General features: G+C 37.9%; 1 protein-coding gene across 4 annotated transcripts in view; it reads left to right on the forward strand.

The window, feature by feature from the left end:
* LOC126106467 (ankyrin repeat and protein kinase domain-containing protein 1-like) overlaps positions 1–20,240 on the forward strand; it is a 206,086-nt gene that overhangs the window by 89,491 nt on the left and 96,355 nt on the right. For all 4 annotated transcript variants that reach the window (XM_049912752.1, XM_049912751.1, XM_049912753.1 and 1 more), the window contains exon 5: positions 14,414–14,571. In XM_049912752.1, coding sequence (XP_049768709.1) covers positions 14,414–14,571 — 158 coding nt within the window. The remainder of the gene's footprint in view (positions 1–14,413; positions 14,572–20,240) is intronic.

Below are 20,240 nucleotides of genomic sequence, written 5' to 3' on the forward strand. Positions count from 1 at the left end.
TCTCATTTCCTAATCTAATTCCCTCAGCATCACCCGACTTAATTCAACTACATTCCATGATTCTCGTTTTGCTTTTGTTGATGTTCATCTTATATCCTCCTTTCAGGACACTGTCCATTCCATTCAACTGCTCTTCCAAGTCCTTTGCTGTCTCTGACAGAATTACAATGTCATCGGTGAACTTCAAAGTTTTTATTTCTTCTCCATGGATTTTAATACCTACTCCGAATTTTTCTTTTGTTTCCTTTACTGCTTGCTCAATATACAGATTGAATAACATCGGGGAGAGGCTACAACCCTGTCTCACTCCCTTCCCAACTGCTGCTTCCCTTTTATGCCCCTCGACTCTTATAACTACCATCTGCTTTCTGTATAAATTGTAAATAACCTTTCGCTCCATGTATTTTACCCCTGCCACCTTCAGAATTTGAAAGAGAGTATTCCAGTCAACATTGTCAAAAGCTTTCTCTAAGTCTACAAATGCTAGAAACATAGGTTTGCCTTTCCTTAATCTTTCTTCTAAGATGAGGCGTAAGGTCAGTATTGCCTCACGTGTTCCAACATTTCTACGGAATCCAAACTGATCTTCCCCGAGGTCGACTTCTACCAATTTTTCCATTCGTCTGTAAAGAATTCATGGGTAGTTTTTGTTAAATGTATAATCACTTCCAGACGCTAAGCTTAATAAGAGCATATTAAAATGTCTGTAGTGCAGCACATATAAATTCGAGACGAAAATCTGCCTACAGAGAAATTCTAGTACTGGAACGAATTTAAGCTAACAGGAGTCATAATGCGGTGATGAGTGCAGAATTTATTACCAATGTATTTACATAAAAACAATTAACTCCCATATCCCTTAAAATCAGTACCGCCATTAGACTGGCAGTACTGACTTTAAAGAAATATATTATGACTGTGGCCCCACATTATGAAAAAATTATTAACGCCCTTTTCTTGTTGGCCGTAATAACTTTATTGGTCACTCCCCTCCCTCCCCCTCCCCTCCCCCCTCTCTGTGCTTTAGAAAACAGCCACCAGTTAAAATTTGACAAAACATCTCTTATGGCTCGCACTAATAGCTTCTGGGACTGTTAATTAAAGAAGCCATTGAAATAAAAATTACCAATAACACCCTGAACAGAGACTGGCAGTCTGCAGCTCAGCTCAATGTGGACTCCAGCAATCATGTGATTGAAGTGGGAATACCAAATGCTGTACGCCCGTATCTGGTGATTCTGCAGGCACCAGTGATGTTACAGCCAGCAGCTAATGTGCATAAGGGGTGTACCAGCAGTCCAGTGGCAGTCATGCCTCTTAAAAATGGCCAAGGAGTGCTTGGCTGAAAGCTCGTGTAATTTTAATCACTTGATGTGACTGTAAATGCGAGAACTTTTTGTTCAATGTTACTGGCAGAAGAGTCTGCATTTGTACATCTAGAATGATGTATTTTGTGAAAAATTTACAGAAACATTCAGTTAGAGCTTGATAAGATTGAAAGTTGTGCAAAGATTGGCAACTTGTTTTAAGTGTTGACACATAAAACTGGGTACTTCACAAAATACAAAATCCTACTGTTTGATTTGGCTCAGCTTTGATGCTTTAGGTAGACTCTTTCAGTCAGAGACTGGGGAGTAAGTCTGTGCAGGATGAGGTTCAGACTTGGCAAGCAAAGCCTCCTGACTAGCTGTATCCTCGATATTACTCACCACAGAGCTCTAGTTTGCCTCTGGCAGTTACTTCACTGTTCAGAACTTATATAGTGAAAACTGAATAGGCTGAAGTCTATATCTCTCACTTCACTGTAGATTGGAATTTCTCCAAAAAGTAAACATAGCATGAATGTAAAGAGAAAAAGCATCCTTAACAGTTATTCTTGCATTAGGTGTTACCTATCTCAGATCTTAATGAACTAGCAGTAACAGTTGCCTGGCTAAAGTTTTTAAAAACAACAAATAACCTGAATAAATCTTTGCTTTACAGCTGTTATGAAATCATCTGAAAGGTTAGAACCGTATGCTGACTGAGACTCGAAGTCAGAATCCTCAGTTTCTGTGAGGAAAGGTCTTATTCTCTGAACTTCTGTGGCAGGCATCAAAATCTGAATCAGAACCACAATCCGCTTGTACCTTACTCTTATTTTTCATACCCTACAGTACTGTTCATACACCTTACTGTACTAGCTGCTCTGGGAGAATTATGTGGTGGAGAATGACAGACAAAACCCAAGGTTTAGGTACCATTATGTGTCAAAATTTTTTTTCGATGTCTTGAACTGAATACAAAACATTAGTGTAGTCCATATTACATGAACTGCAATGTGCACTTCTGGTATCAATCATGTCTTTTACGCACACACATGTGCATGTGCACACTTGCATGTGCGCGTGCGCGCGCGCGCGCACTCACACACACACACACACACACACACACACACACACACACACACACACACACAGATTCTCTCTCTCTCTCTCTGTCTGTCTCTCCTTCTTTTCCTATTTCCTTCTTCATTTATCTCCATTTATTTGGTGTTATCCCAATACACATTCAACAACTCTTCATGCTCTGGAGTACATAAAATTGGCTATTTTATGTTTTTCATTGTTCAAACATAAAAAATAAATAGCAATTTCAAGTGTCTTAGTCATCTAAGACATTCAATTTAATTGGAGTGTTTAGACAAGTATTAATTGGATACTTCTCTTCAACATGTAAGAAGTGAGCTACTGTAAGCCCATAAGAAATATTTGTTCAGCTTAGACAGACACCAGCAAGGAAGAAATTCATTTGTTTGGAGTTACTGTTCATTAACTTGCATTAATGTATGATCTAAATTTAGTGAATGGAAACTAGCAGGCCATGTATTTTTCTAGTCGGTATATGCAAATAAAGTCCATGTGCTTGGCAAATATCACCCTTCTCCAGCATCCACGACCGATACTGACAAGGTAAGTAGTTCATTATGCAGCTAAGATGTGTAAAAATTCAAATTCTTTTAATCATCTACATCATTCAAACTCAGTAGAGAAACATTACACAGTTTCAAAAAAATCACATAAAATGAATAGTAAGTGTTTTCTTTTTTTTTATGGAGAAAGTGAAACTTCTCTCTAAATAAGGAAAAAGTTGCTGAAGCAGATGTAGCCCAGGCTTTTATATGTTAAAGTGTGCTTAGAACACTAAACTGGAAAAGAGAAATTCCCCCTTGTGTTAACTACTGCTCATCCCTGCCTGTTGTGCAAATGAACACCTTGGGTTATGGCATGAGCTGGTTCAGGACAGCTCATTGCAGCCCAGCCAAGTCTGACGAGTACCATTCTGGCACAGTCGAGTGCGCAGAATGGATGTGGGCTAATGCCTGGATTTAGTCCTTTATGATTTCTCTCCTTCCCAGTACTAACAGAAATTGTGTTGCTGATGGACTGTTCCTTAACAGCTTTCCCAATGTTGCATGTTGTGGAGGTTTCACTAATTGGTTCATAAAAGTGAAGAGATACAAACAACACGGAGTGCAGCTTAACAAATTGTAAGAACAGCAATTCAACTTGAACTGGAAAAGGAAACAGCATAGATAACAGTAAATAACAACTATTTTTTCATCTTGTATACACATAGCTACCACCAAAATAAAATTTTGACTCAACCTCAAAAAATTCTGCTGCACCAAATTACATAAAGTTATTCCTGATCTTCAAAACAAATGTTTATTAAACAGTCACAGAATAAATAGGTAGAGAAGCTTATCTCACTCACTTAAACCATGGTTAAGAATTATAATATAAGTCATTTAGATATTGTTAATGAGAGATAGAGGAGATACGCATTACCTCATATGAGAGAGAGGGTGTGAGTGTGAGAGTGTGATAACTTCAAGTGTCATACCTCTGTTGCAGTATAATATATCACTGCCTGATGTTTTTCATACCAAACAGGTAACATTGTTGCTGCACCTCACATATTCATGAAATGCTAAAACATGGGCATTTGTGTGTTGCTCACTCACAACATTTATTTTGAAACTAAAAATATAAAATTTCTAACTTACATTATTTAAATATCTTAGGAGTAAAGGTAACAACTCACTGAAGAGTAGAGGCATTGAGCTGTGGACAGGCACATGAATGAAACATAGTATGTTCAACAACAAAGGTTGCATTCTAGCTTATAGATGATCAGGTGAAATCACATTTTTAGCACATATAAACTGTTAATTCCATATAGACAGCTTCTGCATTGTCACATTATTTTATAGTTGACCTCCCTGATCTATACTATCTTAGCTACTCAATATCAAGCACTTCCTTCATCACCTTCATTGTATTCTTAATGCTCAATATCATATAACTCTAGCTATTCTTTTCACCCATCATTGTTGTACGGCTGAAAAACTTTCACTGCTATTTCAGGTAAAACATTCCATTTTCACACCATTCATCAAATGTGCCCTCTCAGATATCACCATCCTTCTACTGCCATTTACTTTTCTCCATATATACATCTTTTAACTAATGAGAGGTGATACCCTTCTGTAGAATATCCTCTGTAAAAGGTGTAACAAAAATGTCCAGCACAAATTGCAGAGCACATTCCTCTCACATAGACAAAGAAATTGTTACATGTACATGGTTCAGGAAATGCGTTGTTTCCCTATTACAAGTCATTTTCTCCACCTCATCAGTCATGGGAAACACACATGAACAGAACGCACAAGCATACCACATGCAACTCTTCCTCACAGGAGATGTTCAATATGGCCTCTGTGGGAACTGATACATGCATCAACCAACTGTCGTAGTGAATCTCTGATGTGCTGATGTATCTCTGAAGTATTGCATATGGTTTTGCAGCCTTTCATAATACAGCAACAGAGACTCTGAACATTTTGTACTGCAGTTTCATACACAAGATCTTTCAAATGCCCCCACAAATAAAAGTAAAGTGGGTTCAGGTCTGGGGAGCATGGAGGCCAGGCAATTGATCCATCTCTACCTATCCATTCATCACTGAACCTATTTAGAATCTTAAATGTATAGGAGCTCCATTGTGCACAGAGTACACATTTTGTTGCACAGCTAAAGGCACATCTGCTGACAGATTGAGTAGATCATTCTCTATGAAATTATGATAATTTCATTTGTTGAGCCTGGGTGAAAGAAAGTGACGCCCCACCAAATAGTCACCAACAACGCTGGCCCAAACATTGACAGGAAATCTTTGTTGATGACATGCGCCAACAGTTGCATGAGCATTGATGTCTGGCCATATGTGCTGTCTGTGAAAATTTACAATTTGATCTCATTAAAATGATCCATCATCTGTGAATAGCACCATTGCACTAAAATTAGAGTTGACACTTCTTTGACTAAATCATTCGCAGAAGAGTATCTGTGCAGGAAAATCAGCTGCTGATAGTGCCTGCACATGCTGCAAATGGTATGGTTACAGCTGGTCCTAGTTTAACACTCACCAGTCAGTCATGTGGTCAACATTCAGTGTTGCAGCTATATCTCATGTACTGACACTAGGGTTGTTGTCAACTTCATGAAGAATTGCCACCCTCTGTTGCTCAGTCCAAATCCTTCTAGGCCTCACCCAGTCATGAGTATCATGCTTCAATGCCCCATGTTTCCTAAGATTATAATTACGAGGCTTCAAATGTTTTCCTGTCGGGGCACCTTCATCCTGGAAATCTCTCCCGGTACAAACATTGAGCTCGAGTGCCATTGCAGTCAGCTAATCCCTACATCAAATGGGCTTCCTCCCTCTCTGCATTGTTGTATAATGCTATTTTACCAGCCAGGTCTGTGATTAACTCTATGTAGTAACCCATGTGCCTGCAACAGTCATACTATCACCGGAACAGTTGCTGTTACCTGTAAAAAACCAATGACGTACACTACATGGCAACAGGGACATTTAAAACAAAACACTGGTGGTGCACAACGTAACCTAATGTCACCAAGAGTGCATGTTCGCCATGATGCTAATGTTCTTTTCTTGTGTGTTTCCCATGATTAATGAGTTGGAGAAAATGAGTTGTAACATGGAGACAAAGCATTTCCAGACCCATGTTCATGTAACTCAATTTCTTCATCTACGTGTTAGGAATGTGTCCTGCAATTTGTGCCATACATTTTTGTTACATGCTGTATACATCCACAACTCAGTGAAACAAGCACCGCTTCCCCTTCCTGGTACACCTACCCTTTTACTCTTCCTCCTACGATACTGCATATACTTGTATTCACCTTTATTTTCACAACTAGCACTCCTTTCATCAAGTCAGTCGTAGATACTTTTGGTATTCTGACCCTTCCTTTACAATTTACTTGGAGGCATTGCTACACCAGTCCTGCAGATAAAAGCCATCTAATTGCCTTTCCCACATTCCTTTGTTTAGGCTTGCTTCTACCAGTTCTATCATGTCATACTTTACACTGCCAATTCTACACCTTTTGTCCCATCCTTTATTATTTGTTCTTGTGCATTCTTGCCAGCTATTGCAAAATGGCTCAACAGGAATGGTTAGAAAACAAATGCTAAGCTATAGAAGCATGTGTGACTAGGGGAAATATAAATATCTCATATAGTAAAATTAAAGAGACCTTTGCAGAAAAGAGAAGGAACTGTATGAATATCAATAGCTCAGATGGCAAGCCAGTAATAAGCAAACAAGGGAAATCTGAAAACTGGAATGAATATATAGAGGGTCTGTAGAAGAGGAACGAACTTCAGGACAATATTACAGAATGAGAAGAGGATAAGATACTGTGAGAAGATATGAAGATGGTATCTGTTCCCGAAAGAACAGATACCATTGATGACTGTACAGCTTCTCTAGAATGAAATGATAATTAAATTGCAACCCTTAGCTGCCAACAGGTGTTGTTGATATACATCAATGGGGGAGAGCTGAAAATCTGTGCCCCGACCGGGGCCCGCACCCGGGATTTCCTGCTTACATGGCAGACACACTATCCATCTGAGCTACCGAGGGCACAGAGGATAGTGTGACTGCAGGGACTTATCACTTGCATGCTTCCCGTGAGCCCCACATTCCCAACTGTCCACAACCTACATTCGTAGTATTCCTAATAGAAATTTGCCCATTCACTCATTACTCCCGCCAGACCAAGCTGACGAGTCCTGTAAGAGTTTGGGCAAAGCGTGCGCCTTCACACAGAAGAAGGCCAATGGCCGGGTAGCCTTTAACTAAATGAAGATAGTATCTGTTCCCGAAAGAACAGATACCACTGATGACTGTGCAGCTTCTCTGGAATGAAATGATAATTAAATCGAAACCCTTAGCTGCTGACAGGTGTTGTTGATATATATCAATGAGGAGAGCTGAAAATCTATTAGGTACACTATGAATGTAGGTTGTGTACAGTTGGGAATGTGGGACTCATGGGAAGTGTGCAAGGGATAAGTCCCTGCAGTTGCACTATCCTCTGTGCCCTCGGTGGCTCAGATGGATAGAGCATCTGCCATGTAAGCAGGATATGCCGGGTTCGAGTCCCGGTCGGGGCACACAGGTCTCCCCATTGATGTATATCAACAACACCTGTCGGCAGCTAAGGGTTTCTATTTAATTATCATTTCACTGTGGGAAGAATTTGACAGAGTACTGAAAACCTAAGTGGGAACAAGGCTCCTGAGTTGATGACATACCCTTGAAATTATTGACATCTGTGGAAGAGCCAGCCATGACAGAAATATTCCACTTGATGTGTAAGATATATGAGACAGGCGAAATACTCTTAGACTTCAGGAAGAATCTAATAACTCCAGTTCCAACGAAGGCAGGTGTTGACAGGTGTGAATACTACCAAACCAACAGTTTAATAAGTTTTAGTTGACTCTTTCCCTCTCATCCCGTCTGGTAAGTCTCCTCAGACCTGGGATTCTGGGCAGCTTTTCCGAACTCTCCTTATTTCCTAAACCTCACCACTCCTTTTCCTTCATGCCTCTTACTTCCACTTCAACTTTTCTGCCACAAGAAGAAGCCATGTGTTTTGAAAGCTTGCATATTTCTGTACCTTTATATGCGTGTTCTCCTGGCGCTGCGGGTGATTAGGTTTTTTATCTATCAAATTACTTAACTTGGTACAGTTCATTTTCACAAAAATGTGCTGAGTATTCACAACTGTCTCTGAATATCAAAGTATCACTTGATACAAACAAATTTACGAGATGCTTTACTTCAAACTAAGACATTTAATGCACTTTTTGCCCATCTAAGACATTGGTGTCATCTTTATCATTGACTGTGAACTGGACAAAGTGTTCCTCTTATCAGCCATAAGTATATGATCCATTAAAGTGGTGAAGAGAAGCTCTCAGAGGTGTGACTGTGCCATCGTGTCTCATTTGCTGGCACAGCATTCACTGCTTATACTCTTCTGTGGTTGTGTTGCCAGGTGCCAATCTTACTTAGGCACCCTTCTCTTTCAATGACACCACACCTTTCCCACTAAGATGAGTAACGAGGGCTACCATTTGTGTGTTTTTAATGGTAGTACAAGTATCATAGAATATGTTTACACAGGTGACAGACATAAGATGAAAATTGAAATTTACAATGTTGGGAAACTCTTTCTGGAGTATAAACTGAGAGATGTAGGGGCTATGTCACTCATCTCAAATGTGTTAATGATACATCACTTCCTGATCCTAAATGAAGTTGTTCCTTGGGTTCTTCAGCTTTAGCTGGTAACCACTTTCTTGTGGATAACTGTTATGTGAGTGAAACCATTTATTTAATGTGAAGGCTTCTATTTGCTCTATCAAGTTCTGGACCTTGACTTCTCCTTCAGAATATTCAGTTTTTTTCATCGCTTGATTATGTGTGTTTTTGTCAGTCATCCTGTTTATATACTCCTGGAACATATTTCCCAAACCAACTAACTTACACCATTATCTTTTTGAATTATTGCTTTTTTTGGCAGATTGATGTTTTACTTGACAGTAAATACTCTCTTCTGATCTCTGGAGTTTATGTTGATACCGACCACTCATATTGTTCACTCTCTTGGAACTTTCGATCTGCAAGTAATCATCCCTGTCTGTATTTAATATATCCAATACTTCAGTAAAAGTCAACAATTCATTGACCCACTCCAACCTCAGTAGCAAATCTCGTTCCTTCCTAAATAGGGCAAATGCTGAATCAATACTTTAACCAGCAGTTTTTCAGCTATCGGATTGTCTAAATATTTTGGTTGGGTCAAATGTAATTCTACGCTGAAGCGCCAAAGAAACTGGTACAGGCATGCGTAATCATACAGAGATATGTAAACAGGCAGAATATGGCACTGCAGTCGGCAACGTCTATAGATGACAACAACTGCCTGGCACATGAATGTGGTGTTATAGTTGATGCATGAGTAATGGGTCACAGCATCTCCGAGGTGGTGATGAAGTGGGGATTTTCCCATATGACATTTTCATGTGTTTACCGTGAGTATCAGGAATCTGGTAAAACATCAATTCTCCGACATCGCTGCAGCCGGAAAAACATCCTGCCAGAGTGGGACCGATGACGACTGAAGAGAATTGTTCAACGTGGCAGAAGTGCAACCCTTCTGCAAATTGCTGCAGATGTCAATGCTGGTCCATCAACAAATGTCAGCGTGTGGAACATACAATGAAACATAATTGATATGGGCTTTAGGAGCCGAAGGTCCACTCGTGTAACCTTGATGAGTGCACGTCACAAAGCTTTATACCTTTCCTGGGCCAATCAATGCCGACATTGGACTGTTGATGACTGGAAGCATGTTGCCTGGTCAGACGAGTATCATTTCAAATTGTATCGAGTGGATGGACGTGTACGGGTATGGAGGCAATCTCAGGAATCCATGGACCATACGTGTCAGCAGGGGAGTGTTCAAGCCAGTGGAGGCTCTGTAACGGTGTGGGACGTGTGTGGTTGGAGTGATATGGGACTCCTGATATGTCTATATACGACTCTGTCAAGTGACAAATATGTAAGCATCCTGTCTGATCACTTTCATCCATTCATGTCCATTGTGCATTACAATGGACTTCGGCAGTTCCAGCAGGACAATACGACACCCCACATGTCCATAATTGCTACAGAGCGGCTCCAGGAACACTCTTCTGAGTTTAAACAATTCCGCTGGCCACCAAACTCCCCAGACATGAACATTATTGAGCATATCTTGGATGCCTTGCAATGTGCTGTTCAGAAGAGATCACCACCCTCTTGTACTCTTATGAATTTTCATGGTGTCAGCTCCCTCCAGCACTACAAGTACTTCAGACATTAGTCGAGTCCATGCCACATCATATTGCAGCGCTTCTGCATGCTTGTGGGGGCTGCACATGATATTAGGCATGTGTACAAGTTTCTTGGCTCTTCAGTATATACTGGGTGATCAAAAAGTCAGCATAAATTTGAAAACTGAATAAATCGCAGAATAATGTAGATAGAGAGGTACAAATTGACACACATGCTTGGAATGACATGGGGTTTTATTATAACCAAAAAAATACAAAAGTTCAAAAAATGTCCTACAGATGGCACTACATCTGATCAGAATAGCAATAATTAGCATAACAAAGTAAGACAAAGCAAAGATGATGTTCTTTACAGGAATTGCTCAATATGTCCACCATCATTCCTCAACAATAGCTGTAGTCAAGGAATAATGTTGTGAACAGCACTGTAAAGCATGTCCGGAGTTATGGTGAGGCATTGGCATCGGATGTTGTCTTTCAGCATCCCTAGAGATGTCGGTCGATCACGATACACTTGCGACTTTAGGTAACCCAAAGCCAATAATTGCACAGACTGAGGCCTGGGGACCTGGGAGGTCAAGCATGACAAAAGTGGCGGCTGAGCACACGATCATCACCAAATGACGCGCGCAAGAGATCTGTCGGAAATTTTGTGAACTTTGTTTTTTTTTTTGTTCTAATAAAACCCCATGTCATTCCAAGCATGTGTGTCAATTTTTACCTCTCTATCTACATTATTCCGAGGTTTATTACGTTTTCAAATTTATATTGACTTTTTGATCACCCGGTATATTCTATATATTTTTATAACTTCCCCAGCTATGGTTGTAGCAATGTGGTTCTAATAACTAAAGAGCTAGTTTTCCCTATAGTAACACACATTTCTTTTTTAACCTTCTCCTCAAAATTATCTCACAACTTCAGTCAATTGCCTCTCCTTCTAAATAACAGAACAAAATCTACCTTCTTAGAATCTATCCATCATCTTGCTTGAGATTTCCTAAAAATTATGTTTGGTGAATGTCATTTTCAGTCTTAAATTTTAGAAATTGCTTAGCTGAATTCATAACATGTTGCCACTGAAACTGTTCTAAAAACTGAACAGGAAGGCAAGATACTTCACTAACTTTGTGCTTATTCACCAATTTGTCCCAGGTCTTCATGAATTTGCTTCTGCCTTTTCAGGGTCTCCTGTCATGTGGCGTGTACTTATAAAAAATTCTACATTTTCTTGTACTTATGGTTTGATCATATTACTCAAGTGCTCTTCCACTGTTGCTAGAGTTGCTCCTGAGCATGCCACCCCTCCTTCCATATCTTGTGAGTAATTTCCTGATCTGTAACTTTCTTTAGCTGCATTAAGTTTACAGTAACTTCACCAAACCCTTCTCTTATCTTACAACAAATTAAATCATGTTGTTTGTTGATCTCGAAATGTAATTCCCTTTCATAGCTACTACTCTTTCTGTTTGCTCTTCAAATCTTTTATCAATCTCTTACAGTTTCCACAATGAAATAACATCAATATGAAAAGGGTAATTTTCTACTCATCATGTAGAGGAGTCACTGAGTTACAGACAGACACAATGAAAAAAACTGCTGAACTTTTAGCTTTCGGACAAAAGGGCATTCTTCAGAGTCAGAAAACACACACACACACACACACACACACACATGGAAAGAGGCACATAATGTTGTGTGATAAATACTCAAAATATTTTATATGGAAGTAACAAGGCCATAGCAATGAGAGGTCAGTGGAGCATGACACATAAACACATCAATAGTGCTTCAGGAAAATCCAGGGGTTGCGTTTACACATGTCCACAGCACCTGAGGAGTGAAAGAGCATGACAAGTTGACTTGTCCACAGCAATTAAAGGGGTAATTTCAGAAACAAGCACTCTAGATATTTGTTGATTATGGCACCATCTATCACAGGTTGGAAACAATGATTTGAGTAAACTGTACATATTTTTTGGCATAGGAACCAAATATACAATAAAAAAAATGGGGGGAGATTCGCACTCAAGTTAAAATAACTAAATAAATTTGGTAACTTGTCAGTTTTAGGTTATTAACTACTACAGCAAAAGTAAATATGCTTATCTCAAGAGAAGAAAAAAAAGTAATGCATTAAATAAAGTTTTGTCTAGTTTCATGTATATGATTCCTTAGTGAATAGCGTAGGGATGGCATGTGAGACAGTACAGAAATGTTAAAGCTTTAGTGTGGGAGATCCTGATGGAACATTTTTTTGATTTAAGATTTCTATGCTGTGTGTTGACTATGAATGAGCGAATGTTATATTGTCATAATAAAACAACACTGGTTAACATTAAACAATATTTCAGTTTTGCAGAGCTGTTATTTATTTATGAAACATGTGCTAGGTTACATTTCCGCTTGTATTCTGTAATTTATGTTTGAGGTATTTTATAGGCTTTCTGTGGTGTTCTGGGCACAGAGAGTAATGCTCTGACATTAGCATGGGCATCGCAGCGTGAGGTCAGTAGTATACACCACACCAAAGAATATTTCAAGCAGAAACTTTTATGGGATCATCATTAACAATGATGTATAGAAATTAATTTCAGCTGAATATTACACAGGTTTTTGAGATTCTTTACATTAGGATGGTCTGCTGTATTAAAGTGCAGTTTTATTATTATTTATTTTATTTTATTTCATTTTATTTTATACGTCTACTTCCATAAGACCAAATTGAGGAGCAAATCTACATGGTCGTGGAACTTGTCAGTACATGAAGTTACAAAAGAAACGTAATAATAGATAAAATAAAATGTTTATGAATCCTAAAAAAAATGACAAGCTATAAGTTTATATAAAGGCAATCAACAATGTAACACATGCATTAGCTTAATTTTCAATGAACTCCTTGACAGAATAGAAGGAGTGACCCATGAGGAAATCCTTCAGTTTGTATTTGAAAGCATGTGGATTACTGCTAAGATTTTTGAATTCTAGTGGTAGCTTATTGAAAGTGGGTGCAGCAAATTACTGCATGCCTTTCTGCATAAGAGTCAAGGAGGGGGATTCAAATGCAGATTGGATTTCTGCCTAGTATTAACTGGATGAAAGCTACTAATTCTTGGGAATAAGCTGATACTGTTGACAAGAACCAGCATTAAAGAATTTGTGTATTGAGAGGCCAATGTCAGCATTCTCTGACTAATGAACAGTGTTCGACAAGAGGTTTGCAAACATACTCCACTTATTGTTCGAACTGGCCATTTCTGAGCCAAAAATACCATTTTAGAATGGGAAGAGGTACCCCAAAATATAATACCATATGTCATGAGCAAATGAAAATAAGCAAAGTAGACTACTTTTTGTATCAAACTATCATGTACTTAAGATACTGTTCTAATAGTAAAAATGGTAGCATAAACTATTTGATCAACATCCTGAACATGGAGTTTCCTTGACAGTTTACTATCTATCTGAACTCAAAGGAATTTGAATTGTTCAGTCTCACTAATCATATGCCCATTCTGTGTAATTAGGACTTCAAGTTTTGTTGAATTATGTGTTAGAATCTGTAAAAACTGAGTCTTACTGTGATTTAGCATTAGTTTATTTCCAACAAGCCATGAACTTATGTTTTCAATTGCCCTATTTGAAACAATGCCAGTGTTGCACACAACATCCTTTACTACCAAACTGGTGTCATCAGCAAACAGAAATATTTTAGAATTACCTGTAACACTAGAAGGCATATCATTTATATTAATAAACCAAACTTTTTCTCACAAATCTATGACTACTTATCAATGTAGGCACAAACAACAGGTATAGTGACATCCTGAAGAAGAATAAGGAGGACAAGAGTTCTGCAGATCTAGAAGTTATCTCATTTTATCCTGTGGAACTCTCACATTTTCTCTAGATACATTGCTATACATGAACATAAAAATAGAAAGCCCACCAATATCTGAGGATTCTATTAATCTTATACTGGTGTTGAGCATCAGTCATTGATAAGAACTATGTAGGGATGCCACTCCATTGGAGTGGAGTATATCCCTAGTGTGTTTTGTAATTAAAAAGGCTAGAAACTGTCAACATTTATTTAAAGTGTTAGTTGATTTGGTGTTAATAATACCTAATATGGATTACTTTACAGAGATCTGTGGAAATGGTCAACCTGTTGGTGAAATTTGAGGCGGACCTGAGCTTAAGAGATTCAGATGGGCGCACACCTATCATGACTGCTGCTTACATGGGCTTTCATGAGGTCCTTAAAAAATTGAATACGCCAGATTTAAACATAATTAATGAGAGGTAAGACAATGTTTGTATACAACAGCAGTACCTGCTGCTAAATAATTGAAGGTGTTGTGCTGCAAATAAGATAACCTGTAGCTTTGAGTGTAGAAGCTGTGAGATTATAAATAGTTTTCTGTGTCATTATTGAAGAGCCAAAATGCAAATAGTTCTTAATTCTTGATTTTTTTTACCACATGTTGTGGTATCCGAAGAAAAGTGCAGATTTATGTGATATGAAAATGCAGAATAATTGTGTGTTTGAGTCTTTTGTATGACTCTATGGCTTGCATAAGGTGATTTTGACAGTCATATTCTTTAAAGACACTTATTATTGTACTTTGCCTACTCTTTAAATAGTAAAAATCACTTCCAATCAGGGATTTATTGCACCCATGGGGGTGTTTCCATTTCTTGTGAAAGCAGTGACTTGAAAAAGGATGGTAGATGCGTTTTATAATGCAAAAGGGGTTGGGGGGGGGGGGGGTGATGGGACAGGAGGAATGCGTGGGCAGGTATATCATTTGGTGACTGTTCTTTCAGTTACTAACAGACAAAAATGTACAAGAATTTAACTTCCTAAACATTGATATGACAGTATATGGCAGCTGAATCCAATATCACTGTACAAATAATATTTCAGTTACCAGCTATTTAAAAAAGAAGACCAGGAGAACTGAGGAAAGCTATATAAATGTGCAAATTCTTTTATATATAATTTTGCAAGAATTAATAATTCTTCTTTCACAACCCGCTGTAATATCAGTAGGTTTCTTTATATTGCAATCTGTGTATGTGTGCAAGAATGACACTTAGTAAAACTTCTGACAAGGAAATTATTTGAACTGACTTGGCACAAACAACTCCTTCAACAGCAGCAAAGTGTCAGTATTGAAACTGCTGAAGTTGCATGCGTGTTGGCCCATTGTGCCTATATTCAGCGGAGCACTGTGAAAACTTGTAGCATCTAGTGATGTAACTGTGAGTGTTCTGGAAACAAATTTTCTTAAACTGGTTGAGAGAAATAAATGCCAGCAACATTCACATGAATAGTTGAAATATGGATTCATTCTCTCACCTACAAGTGGACAAGTCTCATTGTGCCTCTTTTATGAAAAGACATTGTCTAATGAAGCATTTCATATAAAATCACCTTGGAAAATTACATTTACGAAAGTGGGTTAGCCAATCTCTTTCTTTTTCAAGCTTTAAAATTGAAGTTTTGGAAATGCAACACCCTATGCAAGTTACTTGAAGAACCTACTTTTAGCACAGACAGAAGGCTCCTTGCATTCTATTAAATGTTTTATTCTATCTATCTATATATGGATTCCACTCCAGCTACTGTCGGGTCTGGGTGCTGACAAGTGCTCTCCATTTGGCTTGGTCCTCCCACCACTTTTCTTCCCCCACTTACTGCCATGTCACACCTCTCCTTTCCACAGATATTCTCACTCCTGTTTTCTACTGTGTTCTTGGGCGCCCTCTAGGTCTTTTTCCATCCATCTTTAGTTCTTCCGTAATTTTGGGGAGTCTCTACCCGTCCACCCTCTTAACATGCCTGTACCATCTTAATCTCTTTTTTTCGATTTCTTCTCTCATACTTTCTTGTTTGAGGTCCTTGTCTTATTTCGAAGTATTCAGAGTTCCACAGTGGTGCTCTAATTCCACAATTGTGTCCTCTGTACATTGTCTTTATTACATTAATGTATCCAACTTCTATACCTATCTTCTTCATTTCTTCTGAGAATATTTCCCTGTCAACTGAGTCATATGCCTTTTCTATGCCTATAAAAACTATTATCACCCTTTTGTTATACTCTCAACTTTTTTCCATCAGTTGATTGATAGAAAATATCAGGTCAATTGTGCTTCTTCCTTTCCTAAACCCATGCTGTTCTTCACTCAGCTCCTTTTTTTGTCTTTTTAGTTATTTGATTTATTAAAATTCTTTCAAAAATCTTGGCTGGATGACACATAAGAGTTATTCTTCTGTAGTTTTTACAAACTCTTTTATTACCTTTTTTGAAGATGGGAACAATGTCTCCTCTTCTCCAGTTGTCAGGTATTGTACCATTTCTCCACACACTTGATAGTACTCTATACAGCCACTGCATTCCCACTGGACCTGCTGCTCTTATCATGCCCACTGATACTTCATCAGGTCCTGGGGCATTCCCCCCATTCATCATTTTCACAGCTATTTCCATTTCTTCCCGTGTAATTTGTCCTAATTCTCTCAGTTTCTCCATTATTTGTCGTTTCCTCGTGTACCTGCTCCTCAGCATTTAACAGTTTCTTAAAATGTTCTCTCCAGAGATCTTTTACATTCCCTGGATCTACAATCACAGTACCATCCTCTGTTTCCATCTTTACTGGTACTTCAGAAGCCTTCCTTTTATTTTTTCACCATTTTATAGAACATTTTATTATTGCTCTTCACATCTTCTTCAAGTTTTTTTTAAAACTCTTCCCATGTTCTTTTCTTTGCTGTTTCCACTATTTCTTTGCACTTCTTATTTTCCTCTCTATATCTTTTATGGTCCTCATCATTTTTAGTTTTCCACTACTTTCTACATGCTCCAGTTTTTTTTCTAACTGCTTGGATTGTGGTATCATCCCACCAACTAGTCCATCTTACTTTTTCCTTTCCAGATGTTCTACCACATACTTTTTGTGCTGCTTCAACTAAAGTGTCTTTGAATACACTCCATTCTTTTTCTACATTGCAGAAAACTTCTTTTGGAAATTTTTGTGTGATTAATTCTCTATACTTTTGAGCACTTTCATTCTGCTTCAGTTTCCAATCCCGTATCTCATCAGTTTCTTCTGTTTTCTATTTTTCACACACTGATTCATTTTCCATTATACCACCAGTAATCTATTATCCCCATCTGCACTCACACTTGGAATTATCTTCACATTTGTTACTTTCTCTCCCCATTGTCTCTCTACTAGAATATAATCAATTACACTTGTGGCTCTTCCATCCCAACTGTATCTGGTGATAACATGACTTTCTGTCTTCATAAACCAGCTGTTTGCTATTTTCATTCCAATCCTCTGGCACAAATGCAGGAGTCTTTCCCCTTCTTCATTTCTGCCTCCATATCCAAAACATCCCAATACTTGCTCAAATCCCTTTCTGTCTTTGCGTACCTGTGCATTAAAATCTTCCATCATTATATTAGCACTCTCTATATGGTTCTCTAACTCATTTTCAAAATCCATCTTCTCTTCTTCACTACATCCCACTTGAGGTGCATAAATCTGGATAACTTTTAGTGTTTCTTTTTGGAATCTCAGGTTTAAGATTATGATCCAGTCTGATATATACCTCACACTTTCAATACAGCTTTGTACATTCTTATTCACCATTACTGCCACACCATTTTTTCCAAACCTGTTATTCCCACTCCAGTACAGTTTTCCTCCTCCTCTCGGATTCTTCTCACCTTTTCCCTTCCACTTCATTTTATTAATATCAAGAAATGTGATATCACGTACCAACAGGGAGTGTTGTTATTACCAACAGTTAAACAGTCTGTCAGTACAATGCTGGGACTTGCATCATGTGCCCTTTGAGTACTGATGCAGATTCATGAGGAATCAATGTGATAGCTTTTGATGTGAATGAAAGTCTTTTCACTGTCTTGAACGCAGAATCTGTGATGGATGTTGTTAGTCAACAGTTACAGATAATGAAGAATTGCTGCTCCATTTGTGAGTGGAACATGAGAGGAAATAATTGATAGTGGTACAAGGGCCATACACCATACATTGTTATGTATGTAGATTTAGATACATTTGGTTCTGTAAACAGAATGACTAGGTAATGAAAGAACTACTGTTGGCTAGAAATTTGACTACCAGCATGAAAAGTATTCTAAATACCAAGAAGTAGAAGTTATTTTTCAGAAAGAGAAACATTTGCTTAGATGATGAACTTATTCATGCACATGCAGTGGGTGGAGCTGCACCCAAGATATCATGATATAGTCAGTCATTTTTCCCTTGCACTGCCTGTGAGTGGAACAGGAAAGGAAGTGGCTTGTGGAGTGTGTATGTAGATGTAGATATAGATGGAGAAGGTTGGTCAATAAAAATCCTATACATGATTAATGCAAATCCACTGTGTCATCCATAGGCAACAACTTTTTGCTAAAAATTCAAGTGAGAGACTTTATGAATATTTGTGCTATCTCATTAATGCTGTTAGTAAGATAAAAGTTCTGTCAGGAAAATGACAAAGAATTGTAATGTTTTTGCATACCCAAAGAGCAGAGTTAGCTGTCTATTGGAAAAATGTTTATTATATTTCTATTAATTTTGATTCAATGGTTCAATTTATTCAGTCGATTGACCTAAGAATTGGTAATGTGTTGCATCTGTAACATCTTGGCATTATCTACCTTACTGATAGGTTTGACATATTCAACAGGGTTAACACTAAGCTGTAGAGAAACAAAATGCTAAAGGTTAAAGACATAATACCTCAATGCAATGCCACTTTATACTCTCACACCTGTATTTTGAGTCAGCATGAACCAGTAGCTCTCTGAGTATTCAAAAAGTTGCTTACAAAGTTAGAGACCAACTTTCAGATGCTGATTTACATGCTTTTTGCTCACACTCCAAAAACAAGTCTAAAAGGATATGCTAACTAGATTTCCTGATCTGTGTACTATTGTAATACCAATGAATGCTCAATCCATTTTCATTACATGTAGGAGAATTTTAACAAAGGTTGCAAAAGGTGATTTACTAGAAACACTCCTGCAAACCCAATCACTTTTTCAGTAGTATGTAGATGATTGTCTCTGGTTGAAAGTGGAGATGCTTGTTTGGCACAAAAAAAAGTTTGTGGTGCTGATGAGGTCGACACCAGCATCGATATACATTTGTCTCTAAACTCCGACCATTGTCTTTGGACGCTGAGCATAGTCTTTGGGCTTTTCTGCCATGTCAGTTCTTTGTGAGCCTTTGATGTGTTTAGGTGAATGAATGAACAACTATTAAATTGGTGTTGTTTGGTGTAACCAAACTGAACATCCATCTCAAGTTGCTCATTTTAGCTTTTTTATCTCTCTACTTAGTATAGAAGACTTCAGCACAATGCATTATCTCTTAATGAAAGTGAGGAAGAAATTATACCAATATGAAAGGAATTGCTTGGTACTTCAGTAGGCAAAGATGGAAACAGATATAATGAAATACGGATCTGCTCATTAGGAGCAAGGGAGCCGCTAATGATAGAAGTATGTGATTATTGTTACAAATTTTATTACTATTATTATCAATTTTTAAAATTACATTGTACTTGTACTTCACATTAATTTGGCCACTAAAATTTTCTTTTTACTTTTACATTATACTTTTCTGTCAATTAGTAATTAACATTTGAATTATTTGTTCTTATCAAATAGAATGTCTCCCCAGCAGAAATTATTATTGTATCCACAATTTAGCTATTTGTAACTATTCAGCTGATTAAATACCTTTCTAGTTATATTCACAATTAATGTTAATCAGTTAAAAAGTTGTCAAATTTTGCAAAAAGTATGTTAACTGTTATGAAATCAAAAATATACATTTAAAAAAGTAAAGTTGAAAAGTTTCCCTGAGAGTATTAAAATATCCAGAATGAATTTTTTCATTGTCCAGCAGTGTATGTGCTGACGTGAGAC

This window comes from Schistocerca cancellata, chromosome 10 (genome assembly GCF_023864275.1).
Source record: "Schistocerca cancellata isolate TAMUIC-IGC-003103 chromosome 10, iqSchCanc2.1, whole genome shotgun sequence".
Lineage (NCBI taxonomy): Eukaryota > Metazoa > Arthropoda > Insecta > Orthoptera > Acrididae > Schistocerca > Schistocerca cancellata.